Raw genomic sequence first — 16,860 nt, 5'->3', positions numbered from 1 at the left:
CTAGAGAGGTTGGACAGGGTTTATGTGGGAGAGTGGAGAGGCTCTCGTGGAGGCCAGATTGAGCAGTTGGCAGGCACCACGTTGTCCGATCATTGCCTGGTTCTCTTGACACTTGACCCCCCAGCATCCACTCTAGACACACGATCCTGTCGGATCCCTGAGTCGATCTATAGGAGGGAGGAGGTGACGAGACAGATTGAGCAGATTTGGACCAGAGAGTGGGACAAGAGGGACCAAATAGCAAAGGAGGTTGCAAAGGTCCTAGCAGAGTCCAGCAGAATCTACTAAGAGGAAGCCATACAAGCCAAGCAGCAAAGTTGGGAGGAGGAGAGAGCACTTAGACGGGACCTTGCAGCCACGCAAAGATTATTACAGGAGGCACCAAGGGACCCCACCCTCCAGGCATAAGAGGTGCGCGTGCGTGCAGCCTTTGCTGACCTAAAGAACAGGCACTCGGAGTTTTCTTTCTGAACCTTAGTAGCCTTCTGGGCACAGAGGAGGGATACGATGTGCAGGGAGTTCTTCCAAGTGCACCAGTCTCGCACTGCAAGAGAGCAGATACGCAGCCTTCGGGATCAGTATGGGAGAACTCGTTCTAGCCCAAACGAGGTGATGGAGATTGCCACCGACTATTACACGCGCCTTTTCGAGCAGGAGACAACTTTAGCTCAAGGATAGAGATGTAGATAGCAGGTATGGGATCACATCCCATCCCTCGTCACAGAGGAGATGGATCGCTCCCTCCTAGCCCCCTTCACAGAGAAGGAACTAGAGGAGGCTTTCCATGCACAAGATGGGCACAAATGCCCGAGGGAGGATGGCCTCTCTAGGGCCTTCTTCACTACCTACTGGGAAGTGGTGAAGAACCCCCTATTGATGGCCTTCATGGAGATTTTCACTTCACGACAAATGCCAAGGAGTCTCTTGGCACGCCTTATCAGTCTTCTCCCCAAAGTGGGAGACCGGTTGGAGCTTTACCAATGGAGACCTATCACCTTATTATCAGTGGCCTATAAGGCACTGGTAAAGATGATTGGTAGGCGACTACGCCCCGTGCTTCCAGATATTATCCATGACACAAGACAGGCTTTGTCCAGGATAGAAGCATCCTAGACAATGTATTTCCCTTCTTTGAGGCAACAGAGTGGGCTCAGCACAATGGGCAAAGACTGGCTGTACTACTCTTGGATTTCGAGAAAGCTTACGACAAGGTGGACTGGGATTTCCTAGAGGGCACCATGGTGAGGTTGGGATTCCCCCAGGTTTGGATTCGTGGGGTCTCATAGGTGGAAGGAGAGGGGAGGAGTTTCGTCTAGAGAGATTGGTTTGACAGGGTTGCCCCCTAGCCCCTTACATGTTTCTCCTCTTCGTAGAGGCGATGTCTCACTTCCTCAGGTCACTTGTGAGCGGATTACGCAACCTCTGACTTCCAGTGAGAGGAGATTGAGTTGTTAGACTCAGAGTACGCAAATGATACAACCCTCTACATAGAAGACGATAAGTTGATGTTGGAGAGAGTGAGGCTGGCTCTTGACGTGTTCTGTTCTGCAGCAGGAGCGAAAATCAACTAGCAAAAGTCAGTTGGTTTCCTCACAGACCCGGACTCTAGCACAGAGTGGGGCGTCCACCTGGGATTTAGATGGGTGAGCAGAGGGCAAACCGTCCGGTACCTAGGGTTCCAGGTGGGACTCGACATCACTCCTGCCCCCAGCAATTTCTTGTCCTTGATTCTATTTGGAGGAAACTAACCTACTGGAGCACGGTTTGCCTCTCACTAGCCGGATGAGACCTGGTGGTCAACCAAGTCCTCCTAGCGATGGCCTGGTACATCGCTTCGTATTGGTGCTTCTCCTCATTGTGCGTAGTGCAGCTTCGTCACCTAGTGCGGAATTTCCTTTGGTTAGGGTTTGATGGTTCCAAGGATTCCAAGGCCAAGGTAGCGTGGGCAACCATCATACGACATAGGTCAGAGGGAGGGCTTGGGATCATAGACCTTGACTATCAGAGTATGGCCCTCTTGGGCAAGCTAGTTGTCCGCGGTCTCACACCAAGAGGGCAAACCTGGAAGGTCTTGTTGTAGGAGGGCCTTCAGGATTGTAGACCGAGGCTTGGCGACAAGTGGAGGCCCTCCCTAAGATGGATCTTCACGTCAACCGAGATCACCCCGCCCCCCAGATCACCTTTCCTTCGCAGCTTACTCCGCGTGTGGCAGGGTCTCTGCACGGCCCTAATCCAAAGCCCCCCAAGCTGCAAGGAGGCGATAGACCATCGGCAGGTGATCTAAAACCCCCAGGTCAAAGATTAGGAAGGAGCACAGATAGGTGAGCGTTTCCACATCTAGTGGGCTGGGTGGGAGGTCGACCCGGCTCGTACCGTCAAGACATGGCGCGAGGTGTACAGGATGGCAGACGAGGAGGCGTTGCAGCAAGTATCAAACTGCCAGAGAGGAGTGGAGTTGAGGAGAAGGGAGATAGATGCAGCAATACCTCCGGAGTGGATTGCTTCCCGAATATGAGAGCTGATAGAGCCCGAGGAGATATGGGCAGCTAGGTTTTCACTAGCAAGCATCTCCCTTCAAGTGATAGGTAGAGTGGGCGACGCCCCGCAGGGGACTTTCTTCGCCATTCAGAAGGGGGGACGTCTAACCCTTGACAGAGGGCAACAGGATGAGGGAATTGCTGCCCTTTTGTGGAGGAGGATTCGGGTGGTGGGTCTTCAGGGGAAGACTTGGTGACTAGATCCCTATGTTTTCTAAAAGGAGCTCAAGGAGTGGCGCCTTTGGATCTAGGAGGACAAACCACTTGATGAGCTGGAGTGGAACCCAGGAGAGTGGCTATGGCCGGCCTCTACAGTCGCCAAGAAGCCACCCAGGTTCCTAGAGTACACTGTCAGGATTGGTAGACATGTACTGATGCAGGAGGATATGGACTGAGCCCCATCACGTAGCAGGCACTGGGCGGAGCATAGCATCACGAAGCCCTTCCGTTGGACGTTCTGGTGCCGCCTATGGGATAGCTGGAGGCCGAGGAGGGTGTCGTACTTCTTATGGCTGCTGGCACATGGAGGCTTAGTGGTGGGAAGTTGGCTTGCCCAGATGCAGGAGGGAGGTTATAAGTGCTGCACGCAGCAACCTTTGGAAACCCCAAAGCACTACCTTTGGTCATGTGAGGAGGCACAACAATTGTGGAGAGGAGCATGCCGCATCCTTCGCCGTATAGCACCCAACCTTAGATGTATCTCATGGGGAGCATTCTGTTGGCATGCAATCAGCTAGGGCCGTCAACTTCTGTATGAGGCCGGGATGCAGGACACGATATTCATTATCAAGGCAGGGTCGTGTGCAACGGTTGGTTTGGAGGCTCTACCCATCCGCCAGGTACTGGAGCCCACAGCAGACCGCTCGGAGGTATGGGAGATCATAGGGAGTCTTACTGGATGGCATATTTGGAAGGCGCGGTGTCAGTAGGCTTTCGGCGGAGAGAGACTTCCAACACATGCAACCTTAGCACAGCTCTGGACCTCCATCATCCACTCCTTCCGCGGCGATGGGATCAGGTGCAGGGCGAGTCCAGGGCTCGTCAAGAGGTTCAAGGTCACTTCATGCGCACCTGGGCAGCCAGGGTCTGTCTTTCGTGATGCAGGCAAGCAACCCCAGTTGGCGATACCCCCCCCAGCTTCTTAATCCCCATCCCCCCCAAACCGCCTTGAGAGGCCTGTATACATTATGTATTGGTGACTTTGTATCAGCTCCAGCTAGTCTGTTGAGCATGAGCACCCCATTGTAATCAGTTTTTTTGAGTAATATAATCAGCCACATTTTACTTGCAAAAAAAAAAATATAGGTCACTGTATTGTAGTATTCCTTGATGATATCTTAATCAATAGTAAAACTAAGGGAGAATGTTGGAGCATTTGCGAAAAGTGTTCCAATTGCTAAGAGGCCATGCACTTTTTTGCCAAGCATCTAGGCGTAAATTCTATCCTTATTTTCAAAGGAGGAACTGGCTGAAAAATCTGTATCATGTTCGGCATGAAGTTCCAGAGAGACCAATAGTGATGACTGTACCAGCATTTACATACACACACTGTCTCTCTTCATCTGTTCTTTTGGTCAAAGTAATGTCTGATGAGTCAATTTACATGACATCATCCTACCATGGAAACCACCACCACAAACATGTATTAGAGACATTGGGAAAATGCAGTGTATGGAAGTATCAGCATCAACAAGTAAAGATTCACCAAAAACGAAGAATGCACACACAGATGCCAACACATACTTTTTTTTTTTTTTTTTGTTGGCGGGGGGTGGGGCGGGATCAAAACCCAACATGAATAGAAAAGTTCAAAAAGTATTGTACCACTAATCAACGCATGACATGCACAATGCTACCTTTTTTGACATATTGATATTTAGTCTACTTTGTCTATTCTACCTTCCACCACCACTCTCATCCATGCACTCTACCTTCAACCTCCTTTGACTATCACTCTGTTCATATTGACTTGCTCCTTCCGTGCATATGCCCTACCAAAAGGGGCAACCTCTTTGTTTTTTGATATAATGCAGGCATACACAGCACAGCCTTGTCTAAGAACATCCACATGAACAATATTTTAGTTTTGTTAAGAAGTGATTTTTAACAAAATTACAAACAAGGAAGCAGGAAAGATACTTTGAAAAACACCAAAGATGGTCAGCATGAATGGCACCAGCGCCAACATGCAGCTGCACTTTTTGAAGCAGTAGCAGATAGAAGCTTGAAGCTAAGAAACTCACCTCAATTCAATTTACAAAACAAGAATAAAGAAACAAAATGCAGGCTAGAGAGGCAGAACTCATAATAGCATCAAAACTTTGCTTCAACAAGAAATAATACTCAAATACCAAATCACATCACAAGCAGGAAATACTTTTCAAAGACTTTAAAAGTCACAGAGATTTCAGCTTGGAAAGTTCGAAGGAGATTTCACTCTCCAGTTGGAAATAACAGACCTCCATGTGAGCAGAAACTGTTGTGTCTGCAGCCTTTGCAATCCGCAGAAACGAGGTACAAACTTGGAGTCTCGCCCGTGAAATTTCTAGAGCCAATGGATCTTTTCCAGGTCCCTGTAGTGCAGTAATTCATTGCCACTGCCATGATCCATTCAACACAATATGTGAACAGTCGACCTATACTTCAGCAAACACTTACTTTTTGAACAGGTATGCTTGTAAGAAGCTCAAAAATTTTGTTCAATACAGCTACTGTTGCAGTTGATGAAGTTTTCAAGAATGAACCCATGGCATCCAAGAACCGCCCATGAATCTCAACCAAGGCAGCACCATTCCATCTCATTGAAAGAAGATAGTCAAGAATTCCTGTCACATGGTGAAATTCCCTATTATATGGCACTTTTCAGGAGCATGAGGAGACCTGACATTAGAATCACCTTCTGTATGTGTTTGTAAGCTTGGTAACATTGTACTTAAACCAGCACGCTCTCCACTGAAAATTGAATTGATTGTTGCCTCCAGCAGCTTCTGTAGGCTATCTAGAACTCCCAAAGACTGTCATTGGCATGTTCATGACAAGAAGTCAGTGACATAATAAATAGCATCTCAAGCATACTAATTTAGGATGTGCATCTGAAAAGGATCAGAAGTAAACACCCACATCAGCATCTAAACTATGCAAAATTTAGGTCTAGAGAAGTAGAATTTATTATGGAACATTATTACAGCACAGACAACGTTTCAAGATTGAAGCACCATCTCAAGTTAAAATCCAAACTGTTAAACATCTAGCAGCAATCAGAAAGAAATAAAGATACTATTCAAATTCCAGAATGCAAACAGCCATCTGATTATGTTGGAGTGCATATTAACTATTACCTAGAATGTTTATCATTGATAACTAGACATTCCTTTTCACAGACACCCGTTATATCTATTTATATTTGCAAGTGATATCATACTGCTCAAAGAAGGAAAAATAGCAGATGGTGTTTGCCTAGTAAGATCTCAAGTGTGGGATGAGATAGAGTATGAAGGACTCGCAGAGGCTCGGGAAGAACATGTGACTTACACTTTGAAAACCCCCACATGTTTCCTTGATTCTCCCAGAAATCTGAACAATTGCTAAAACAGGACGCTGAACTGCCACCAAACGGACCAAATCTAGCTGAAAAACAAAAATAGAACAAAACAATAATGCTGTAACTTTTTGTCTAGACGAATCCAAAATGCTGACCTCCTATGAAACAGATGCATTTCAGTTCAAACATTGAAAGTTTTAGAGAAGGGCACAAAAGTAAATACCATTCAAAGAGGTACAAAATCTTAAGGCTATGGTGCTCTAGTATGTTGATCAAGAGTGCTTATTAGAGCTCGTACTAACTGCAGTGTATTTTGAATAGTATTATAGGTTATACAGGCTGAACAAGATGCTGTTGTTGAAAGTGAGGGACTCTGTAACTTCTGTCTGACGTACAGCAACAGCAGGCCAAATCATGACTACAAAGGAATTATACAATGAGAACCAGACTCAAACAAAGGCTTGGCTTTCAGGGTCTCCAGGCTCAGGAGTACACCTATCCACATACTACACAGCATTGCATACAGCATAATCCAGCATGATCAAGTCATCTTCATAAATAAAAATGGCTTTAAACATAAATGGGGACTTCCTTCTCAGAAAATGGTACTTCTTCAGAACAGTACCAGTAACAGCAAGTTGCACACCATTGAATTTGAAAAGTCGAACGAGAACTTCTATTAGCAAAGATTATTTGATTCCAAAGGAGCAAATGCAATAGCAAATACCAAACGTCCGCGATAGTCACTTAAATCTTTCCAGCTGGAGAGATCTTCATCATTTTTTGCAAGTGGCCCTTCACTTGAGTGAGCTTTCAGGCCCTTTGTCAGAAACCAATGGGATGCAAGATTCAAAAGTCTGGTGTACACATCATCAGAGATAATAATTGAAATACCCTTCTTTTCATTGACAGTTGGTCCTACAACACCAAGCTTTTCTTTGACAGAATCGTTTACAGGGTAGAAAGAAGAATCTGGTTGCCTTTCTCTTAGCAATGCCTGAAATCAAAAATACGAAGTGCATGAAGCTTGAAAGCAACACCAGAAAGTACAGAAGTGAAGGGGAGACGGCTTGGGGGGTTTTCTTGATACAAGATTTGAATCTTACCAGCCAAAACTTCAGAGCTGAGTAGTGTACACAAATTTTTTCATGTTGCATAAACCCCAGCATCTGTACAGTATCACAACCACTGCTTGAAAATCAACTCATTTAAAGATCAAATTAATGAAACTTCATAACTACAGGAATCAACAGATTAACAGGGAGTAACAAGAATGAAGATGTTGGACAAATGTGAAAGAGTGCTGTAGTCAAGTGTAAATGGATCTTGATCCTCGTAGTTTATATTCATCATCAGAGCTAGTTACAGCTGCTAAGAAAACTTGGCCAACATTTCAAAAGCTCAAATTATGAGCCTGCACAATGCACCAAAATTTGTTTCTCTCGAGCAGTATTATGAGACACATTCAGCAGCTTTTACAAGAAGTTCAAACTCCTCTGAAAAAATGTTTTGGGCATCTAGACTCAGCAGGACCTTATGTTGAAAGTGAAACTACAAAGATAGACATAGGGTCAGTGTGTGCACTCAGCAATAAGCTATATATAAATGTGCATGACACATACCTCAGTCGGAAAGCATAAAGCACACTCTCACTTTCAACCTGAGTTTGTGCATTTTCTTTTTCCAAGAAAAGAGACCTTTCTTGGAAAAATGATCAGCGACAGGGAAGAAAAGAACACAGCACAAAAAGTCATGAGATATGAACAATAATAAACATAGGGATAGGCATCCAGGCTGCCTGAGAATGTGGAATGACAGAAATTTCTGCCCATGCCCACAGCCATTTCATATTTCTACATAATATATATAGTGACAGGGATTGGTCATTCTCAAACTTTCCCATACCAATTTCATGTTCCTGGTCAAGCGAACTGCTACTTCTAGGCATCCTTGGGTTCACTGCCTCTTCATCCTGCTTCATCTGTAGGCAGCCAACCTTTTTCACACATGATGTTACAGAGTATTAGCATCCTTAATTCCTTGAAACTCAAAACCTACTTCAAGACATCACTGCAGTGTGAGTTTTAAATTCACATTGCCCACTATCATCTTGAATTTTGAAGTTCTTTGAAGCAACAGCAAGATTTAGCTGCCTCCCCTAAAGAAATGTGCAAAACCTTCAAATGTGGCACGGCCTTACTAGCATTTAAGGAAAGCTGTCCTCAGAGAGGGTGGTTCATGACCTCATTAACAATAGAGAATAAGTATAAAATTCACATAAACTGAAATGTACACTTCACTACTTTAACCTTGGACAATGGACAGCTTGTTGGTCCCAAAACTAATGGATGGAGTACAACTGAGATTCTTAGATCTTTGCCACTAACTAACTGTCTCTTGCTATTAAAATTGACTATAGCAAGCTTTTGAATGAATTTGCCCCTTGGGCTGAGGTTTGGCCTTCACTCTCCTCCTTGAAAGAGAAATTAAGCCCTAAATTTGATACAACTTGCAGAACAATCAAGTGGCTCTTTATAAACAGTCCATTAAAGCTTGGATAAGTTTATCTATATGCTTAGTACTTTGACAATGAAACCTTGCTATTTTTAAAGAATGAGTTGCATGGCTACACCATAGAAGAGAGGCAATTAATGTCAATGTTTCATCCGTTTGTTGTTTCATTATTTTGTAGGTTTGTTTATTCTTGGAAAAGACTTTTCAATACATGATCCATTTCTCATTCACAAATCCCTACAGCAGATAGAGAATAGTGAGGAAATTTCAAAAGTGTAAAAACTGGAGGATTTCCACAGAGCAATCAGACTAGAGAATCTCTCAAAGGGGACCCAACTTCACTTCATGGACTTGAACTATATGTTTATAAATCCCCAGCTGCCATCCAGCCGGCTGGAATCAGTGAGCTTATTATTGCTGAATGTCCAAAGAATTCTCGTATGCAACCTTGGTTGCTCCTTGAGCCCTCTTCTTCTACATCTTTGATGTGTTTGACCAGTATGTAGTGGCCTGCCAAGATCTGTTCAGTATAAATGTATTTCCAACTTTAGCATCTCTCCACCATCTGCCTTTAGGAAGAGCCCCAAGCATCTATGCGCATGTGCGAGTTGGACTTCAAGAGACAATTAATCTAGATACGAATCTATTATGTCGCATTACATATCAAAAGACTATCATCTCCTTGTACTGCAAGCCTTACAAATCCATGCCACTTCCCTAATTAAATTCCCAATTTTGTGCAAAGAGACATATGTATAAGATAGATCATGAATCAACATCTTACAAGGAGCTAGGATTACTGTTGGTTTGCTGAAAGTACCCAAATAGTTTGCAAAGAAAAGGCTAGCAATAGATGGCCTCCTGACTAACCCCTCTACATAAGAAGCCAAAAAGTTCTGATGTTGCATGTTGCCCATTAGAGGACGTAGAAAGAGATCATGATCCTTCCTGCGATATCCCAAAATCAATCAAGATCTAATCTTAAGAATATCAGATGATGGCTGCATTCAGAGCCCAATAAACATGCAACTACAGTTCTCACATGCAATGAGGATCAAGTTGCTGCTATATCCAGTTTTTTCAAAGATGCTTCTATTGCCAATGGGGATGAATCAATTTGAGCCCTCCATAACTCATATGTTACTGATGGTTTTCTCCAATTCATGGCCCCTCTCTCTAGCTTCATGGCGTCCTTAAAAGTTCCACAGAAAAGTTCGCACATCACTGTTGGGTGCAATAGTTGTCAAAACCCCACTGTCTCAAATATTTCCAAGGAATGTGCATTTTCTCGTCAACCACACAAAATGTAGGACACACAGAACCAATGGACTTGGAGAAGTGACTACCTATGATGAAATAACTTTGTTGCTACCATCTCATGAGAAAGTGCATCTACATATGCATTGCATATCATGATTATATTTGCAATCGCATGATAATGCAAGGGTATTAAAGGTTTGTTTGGCACTCTCAAACATCCCAAGCATCCCAACGACCATTCCAATAGTGGCAAGAACTCAGTTCACCAGCAGTTCATAGTCGACAACAGCCCAACTAGTGCCTCAAATGCCATGAGTTCCAACACCAATTTAGAGCACATGTGGTTCAAATGCAAGCACACCAAACAGCAATTTGTTTGATAGGTAAAATCCCACCTTGCAGCGGATGACAACAGGTTCACCAAAGTTAAGTGTCACTATAGCAAGGATCAGGCAGTAAAGAAATGTTAGGGCAAACAAAGAGAAAAGCAAAACATGTTGGCCCAGGTATGAAGTAATTGCGCGATTAATTGATAGAGAAATAAATATAATGAGTGAATTAATTGATGCACAATAACTCAATCAAAAAATAAGAGGCAACGTATTAATGAGTGGAAGAGAATACAACACTCAAGGCGATCACAATGAATGATGCCACACTTATGTGCTAACAAGGCACAAAGTGTCTTCTTATAGTAAAATAAAACCCTAATGCTTAACCATCATAGGAAATCCTAGTTAAAGTCCCAATCCCCTAGTGCCTAGGACATTAGGGGCAACAACTGCATTTAATGATAGTTTAAATCCCTACGGAGCCCGGGTAATGGATCAAAGGGCATCAATGCATAGCCCACGAAATGGCCTACAAAATGTTCGATGAGAATGAATGAATATGAAGATATACAATACTATATGGAGCCTCAAGTCTCCATGTCTAAAGATTGCAGATGTGGTGAGCTGAGAGTGGTGCCAAAGATGTTTCGAGCAGCCCTAAGACTGTCTAGTACTTGTGATGGGTCCTGAAATGCAGCAGCCGCAGTGCATTAGTGATGATATCAAAGGCAGCAGTAGTTTGTGAAACATTTCGAGCAGCATAATGTTGCAGGAGACTCCAAGCACCAAAAACACAGGTATGGTGGCTGGGATGGCAGCTCCATAATCAGTCAAAGGCAGAGGCATGATGCCAACAGCAAGCTGGCCATAAACAGCAGTAAATTGCAAGCTATGGCAGCAGGTAAAATGCAGTCCACAACAGTCTCAGAAGCGTCGTAGCACCCGACAAACCTAAAGAAGGGCTAGCAAAGACTATAGAAGGCAAGGTGGCACGTCCTAAGGCTGGGCAAAGCAAGCTGAGGCTAGGCAATGCTGAGATTTCTACAATCACACCTACTCAGCCTCTTTGTATGGAGCAGTGTGGGCTTAGGACTAAAATCCCATAAGCACAATAGGAGAAGTGCTACCATCCAGTTTCCTATAAAGCATTGTACTTGCTCTCTTTTCAAAGAAATGTCATAGTACTTTTGTCCTTCAATAAAGTCTCTGTGTCATTGTCAGTCTATACACAATATTGTATTTATGAGTCCAAGCTTCCATCTTGGAACCTAATTCACTTGTGTAATAGTCAGTCATGTCAGTGTCTTCATGAACTCACTCTTTCTCTTCCAACCTCCATAGCTTCCATCTCAAGCCATGTTCTAGATTCATGTTTTGATATGGTATCAGAGCCATGGTGAGCATGGCACACATCAGTTCAGATCAGTAAACTCCCCTTCCAGCCTCTCTCCAACTCTGCTCAGCTCAAGTCCAACCAATGAGTTCATTTTCTTACTCTATCTTCACCAACCTTCCATGGCAGCCATAGCCAAACAGGACCTATTGTACTTGGAGCTTTGATATCTCACCATAGAGGTCATATCTTTGGAAGCTTCCTTCTAGAGAGTTGCGCTTTTGCTCAAGACGAAGCTTCCTATCACATAACACCTTGACAATAAGCCTCCATTGGCTCAGCATTCCGCTTGCAACACGTCGCTATTCAGAATTACGCCCGCTGCTATCGTACTGCTAGTGTGTTGCGTGTAGGCCGCGATTCAATTTGCCACGATAGGGCTTTGGAAGCCCATGAGACAAGTTCATTTCCATATAAAAAGTTTTGGAAATGACACAATACAGCTCCTCCAATCTGTGAGAAACCAGGCTGCCCTGCAAACCCTAACTATGACTGCCATAGCCAAGAACTCAAAGCTTCATCTTTCCATTATTTTCTCTCTCTGACACTCAAACCAAGCTTCTGCCACTCTGATCCACTGAATCTGAAGTTGTCCAGCACTTTGTTTAGTATCAAATCAAGGAGGGGAGATTCTGAAGGTCTCAAGCTTCGAGCCACAAGCATCAGTGTCTCTTGAACCTACTCATCTAGTGTTTTTTGGCACTTGCTTATCAACTACACTCAAGATCAAGTCTTCTGCTACTGAAATCTGAGAATTTTTAAAGCTAATTTGTTGCTGATCCTCCAACTCCAGCATGGGAAAGGACTCTCCGACAGTTCACTTCAAAGGGGTCAGATTTCACACCTGGCAGACCTGCATCAAGCTCATCCTAATGAAGAAGGATCTTTGGGCCATCACCAGTGGCAAAGAGAATAAGCCTTGTGATGTGGACCATGCAATTACTTGGCAAAAGAATGATGATAAGGCTCAGGCCATTATCAAATTGGAGCTAGATAACAGCTATATCCACCATGTGGATGACTGTGATACTTCACAAGATACATGAAAGAGACTTGACACCTTGTTTGGTGCATAGTCTAAGTCATCAAAGTATGGTCTCTTGATTGAATTTTTCATACTTGAAATGAAGTCTAGCACATCACTTGCCACATATCTAAATTACATGAAAGAACTTCTAACCCAACTTGCAAGAATCAACATTAAAATGAAAGAAGATATTTGCATTGGTGTTCTGCTCAAAAGTTTGCCTCTTGAATATAATAATGTGTCAACAAATCTAATCAATATGCCAAACCCTGAGCTTGTTGATATCCAAGCATCACTATTAGAGGAGGAAAAGAAGCTAAAAACTAAGGAAGAACCAAGCACCTCTAGAGATGAACAAACATTATATGTCGGCAACAGGTACAAAGGCAAGAAGGACCAACTTTTCTGTGACTTTTGCAAAAAGACCGGACATATCAAGAAGTTCTGCTACGCCAGAAAGAGGTCCCAAAAGACCCATCTAGTTGCTATTAAAGAAAAAGAATAACATGGAGCAAAAGAAGAAGAAGAAGAAGAAGACCACCAGGAGAAGGACAAACCTCATCAATCCTTCTATTCAGATAGACTTTTTTAGCCTTGTCTTGCCTAGCCCTAATGGTTCGGACATAAACTTGTAAACTCCTCATATAGCCTTGTACTACAGCCTCTGTATACTTTGTGAGGCCCCTATTACAGCCTCTGGATGTCCACCATGTTTATGGTACCCACACTTAGCCTTTTCTACGATAGCCTCTGGTATTTTGCCATGTTTATGGTGTGCCCACACTTTGCAAGTGTTGCTCTTACTAATAAAGACTCTACACACTTTGTACTTCAGATTGTGATTGAGGAGGGGTGTTGAGATTTCTGCAGTCACACCTACTTAGCCTCTTTGTATGGAGCAGTGTGGGCTCAGGACTAGAATCCCATAAGCACAATAGGAGAAGTGCTACCATTCAGTTTCCTATAAAGCATTGTACTTGCTCTCTTTTCTAAGAAATGTCATAGATTATAGTACTTTTGTCCTTCAGTAAAGTCCCTGTGTCATTGTCAATCTATACACAAGATTGTGTTTATGAGTCCAAGCTTCCATCTTGGAACCTAATTCACTTGTGTAACAGTCAGTCATGTCAATGTCTTCATAAACTCACTCTTTCCCTTCCAACCTCCATAGCTTCCACCTCAAACCATGTTCTAGATCCATGTTTTGGCAGGCAAGAGCAAGGCAGACCTCAAGACAAGATGGCAACATAGTGGGCTATGGACATATGCTAGGGTTTGCACAAAGAAAACACAAAATGTGCGAACACAGCTGAAACACAATAACTCAGCTAGTAACGCAATAATCCCAAACCCTAAACTCAAAACGCAAAATGCAAAAAACAAAATGTAAAAACATGAAACGCAAAATGCAAATCGCAAAATGCAAAATGCGAAAATACAAACACAAACAGAGAAGAAAGAGTACTCTTACATGAAAGAATTATCAATGTTGTAAGTGAACCAGAGAATGTACTGAATGCTCAAGGGCAAAACTGTCCAACAATAAGTGGCTCTTGGGGGAACGGGTTGAGGGAGGTGTCGATGTGTGTCGTCCATTGGAGATAGATCCGGAGTGCACTAACCACCAGTCGAAGCAGAGGCTGATGAAGAAACGTATTGAAAATACAAAAACAACCTGTTATAGATGCAAATGCAAATCAAGCCAATGCCAAAAATGGAAGGGCAGTAGGTTGGAAATGAGAATGCAACAATCTTTGGGGATGGAACTGGTAAACACAGCAATGTAACGTCTATAAATGATGGCAGCTCATCACTGACAGCAATGGCAAGCTAGGCAACAACTATAGACCATGTAGCAATAGCCACTTGGGGCTCAATAACTATTGGAAGAGGGCTGATGGCTGAAACCTGCAAGACAAGGATGGATTGAATGGTGAACAGCCTGTCTATTTATAGATGCAAAAGGATCCTCCACAATTAGAGTTTTGCTTATGGAACATAGAAACTCTCTAGGATCACACACCGTTTGATAAACTTTTGGTAATTTACATGTTTTGGGGCTGTTTTAAAGAGCCAATCAATTTGTAATGCATTTTTAGCTCAGCCTCTCTCATGCCCAAAACTAGAACCAAGAAGGGACCAAAAGAAAAGCTTAAACCCATTTTTTACCCCAAGGCATCCCACCAACGAAAGGGATGGTTAGATCCAACACTTCACAAAATAGACAAGCCATCCCGACCACTCGAGGGTGTTGATGACAAGGGAAAAGGGAGAAATATGTAGATGTGGTAGAAAGGTGGTGAAAGAACCACCAATTGAAACTACTCAAGATCCTCTCAAGGGTGCTCTACAAAATGAGATGCAAAGAGTAATGCTACATGATGAGAATGCACATGCAACAGGTCCCACTTGGATATTGTCCCTCGTAGGGAAATTGTTCGCTTATTCAAGCACCCTTTTACAAAGGTGATAATGATCATGCAATGAAAAGCGAAGGTACAATACGGAAGAGAGAATGATATCAAAGACAAATGCTAAAATCTATAGAATACCAACATGATAGGAATCCCCTCTTAACCATGGATGTCAATGTCGGAGGAAGAGAAACTTGATGTCGATCTTTGAGTGGTGTCGAGAACCATGATGAATCTAATGATAAAGGTAAGACCTGATATGCCTTAACTAGAATAGCCAAAGGAGAATCAGCCACAGGACATGCAAGACATGCCTGTACTCAATCTCAAGAGAAGACTCACGTGCTGACCAAGAGGCATAGATAAGCCCAAATCTCAATCTTGGGAGATGGCTCCATGCTAGTTGAAAAAGCGCCAGCAATAGCAATCCACCATACAAATAGATCACATTGGTCGGAGGAAGACTTGACCCTCCCCAACTGGAAGAGCAAGGAAAAATCAGCCACCAAACCAATTAAGATGTGCCCATACTCAATCTCGGAAGATAAGTCCACTGTTAACTAAGTGTCATAGGCACACTTGAAACTTGATCTGGAGAGATGGCTCCTATGCTAGTCAAGAATGGGAAGGCACAACCACCAAGGTAGTAGTCCAGCTGTCATGAAAAAATAAGCTAGAAGTGTAGAAGATGATGGCCGAATGATTAAAACATCTCAACTGAAACAAAAGAAAGATAGCTACCAAGAGAAGAATGATGCCCATGACCCGAGATGGAGAGAAGATACTATCTTCATCTCCATGCTAATGGAGTTAATACTCAAGCCAAGAACCGAAAAACAAACCTTCAGCTCATGTAGGACCTACAATGTTAGTCCTAACTGACATTCAAAACCCAACATGAACAGATCAAGAAAGAAACTTGCATACCACATGTTTCATATTGAGATGCTTTGGATGTTGTGTTAAATTAAAAGAGGAAGTGTGCAATGGAAGACTTGAAAAAGTATGGTTAAGCCTAAAGGAAACTAGCCTAAGTTTCTTAAGAATGACCTAAGATGCCTAAGAAACTAGCCTAGGGGAAGATAATAACTAAACCAATCAAAGATGCCATGAGGCACTAAAACTCAAGAAAAGATCCATGATCCAGTGTACCGTTGGCCAACCACTAATGAACTTGGATACCAAGGGGGTGGAGACGCAGCACTACCACCTTGGGGAAGAACCCCCTCTCGACCTCCTTGGAATGGCACTACCATTGCCAAAAGGGGCTAAGGTTGATTTAGGGATGGGAATTAGATTTAACTTTGGTGTGGGTAGAAGAGTCTTAGCTTGGAACTAGGTGATTTTGGGTGTGGTGTGTTAAATGAAAAAAGGACGTGTGCAGCGGAAGACTTGAAAAAGTATGCCTAAGCCTAAAGGGAACTAGCCTAAGGTTCTTAAGGATAACCTAGGATGACTAAGAAACTAGCTTAAGGGAAGATAATAATTGAACCAATCAGAGATGCCATGAGGCACTAAAACTCAAGAAAAGATCCATGATCGAGTGCACTCGTGGCCAGCCACTAACTAACTTGGATACCAAAGAGCGGAAAAACACTCATACCTCCCCAAGGAAGACCCCCCTCTCAACCTCCTTAGGTGGCACTACCACTACCGAAAGGAGCTAAGGTTGATTTATATGGGTCTAACATCCTAAACCTTAGAGCAACAATTATTATCTATATAGCCCACTTTTTAGCAAAATTACAAAACCTATTCTTTTTAGGCAACAAGTGCCAAGAGAGTCTTTGTGAGGGTGTCACTATACCACTCCCTTTTTCGTTCAAAGAAGGAGACTAACCA

General features: G+C 43.2%; 1 protein-coding gene across 5 annotated transcripts in view; it reads right to left on the bottom strand.

The window, feature by feature from the left end:
• Positions 1-16,860, bottom strand: part of LOC148030229 (ARM repeat superfamily protein) — a 123,551-nt gene that overhangs the window by 23,430 nt on the left and 83,261 nt on the right. For all 5 annotated transcript variants that reach the window (XM_087686499.1, XM_087686496.1, XM_087686497.1 and 2 more), the window contains 6 exons: positions 7,185-7,247; positions 6,806-7,075; positions 6,069-6,164; positions 5,434-5,551; positions 5,196-5,362; positions 4,997-5,110 (listed from right to left, as the gene is read on the bottom strand). In XM_087686499.1, the coding sequence (XP_087542625.1) occupies positions 4,997-5,110; positions 5,196-5,362; positions 5,434-5,551; positions 6,069-6,164; positions 6,806-7,075; positions 7,185-7,247 (828 nt within the window). The remainder of the gene's footprint in view (positions 1-4,996; positions 5,111-5,195; positions 5,363-5,433; positions 5,552-6,068; positions 6,165-6,805; positions 7,076-7,184; positions 7,248-16,860) is intronic.

This window comes from Lygodium microphyllum, chromosome 10 (assembly GCF_053477565.2).
Source record: "Lygodium microphyllum isolate KBCC chromosome 10, Lygodium_microphyllum_v1.1.10, whole genome shotgun sequence".
Classification (NCBI taxonomy): domain Eukaryota; kingdom Viridiplantae; phylum Streptophyta; class Polypodiopsida; order Schizaeales; family Lygodiaceae; genus Lygodium; species Lygodium microphyllum.
The sequence above is the reverse complement of the archived record's forward strand: the minus strand, read 5'-3'. Positions and strand labels throughout refer to the sequence as shown.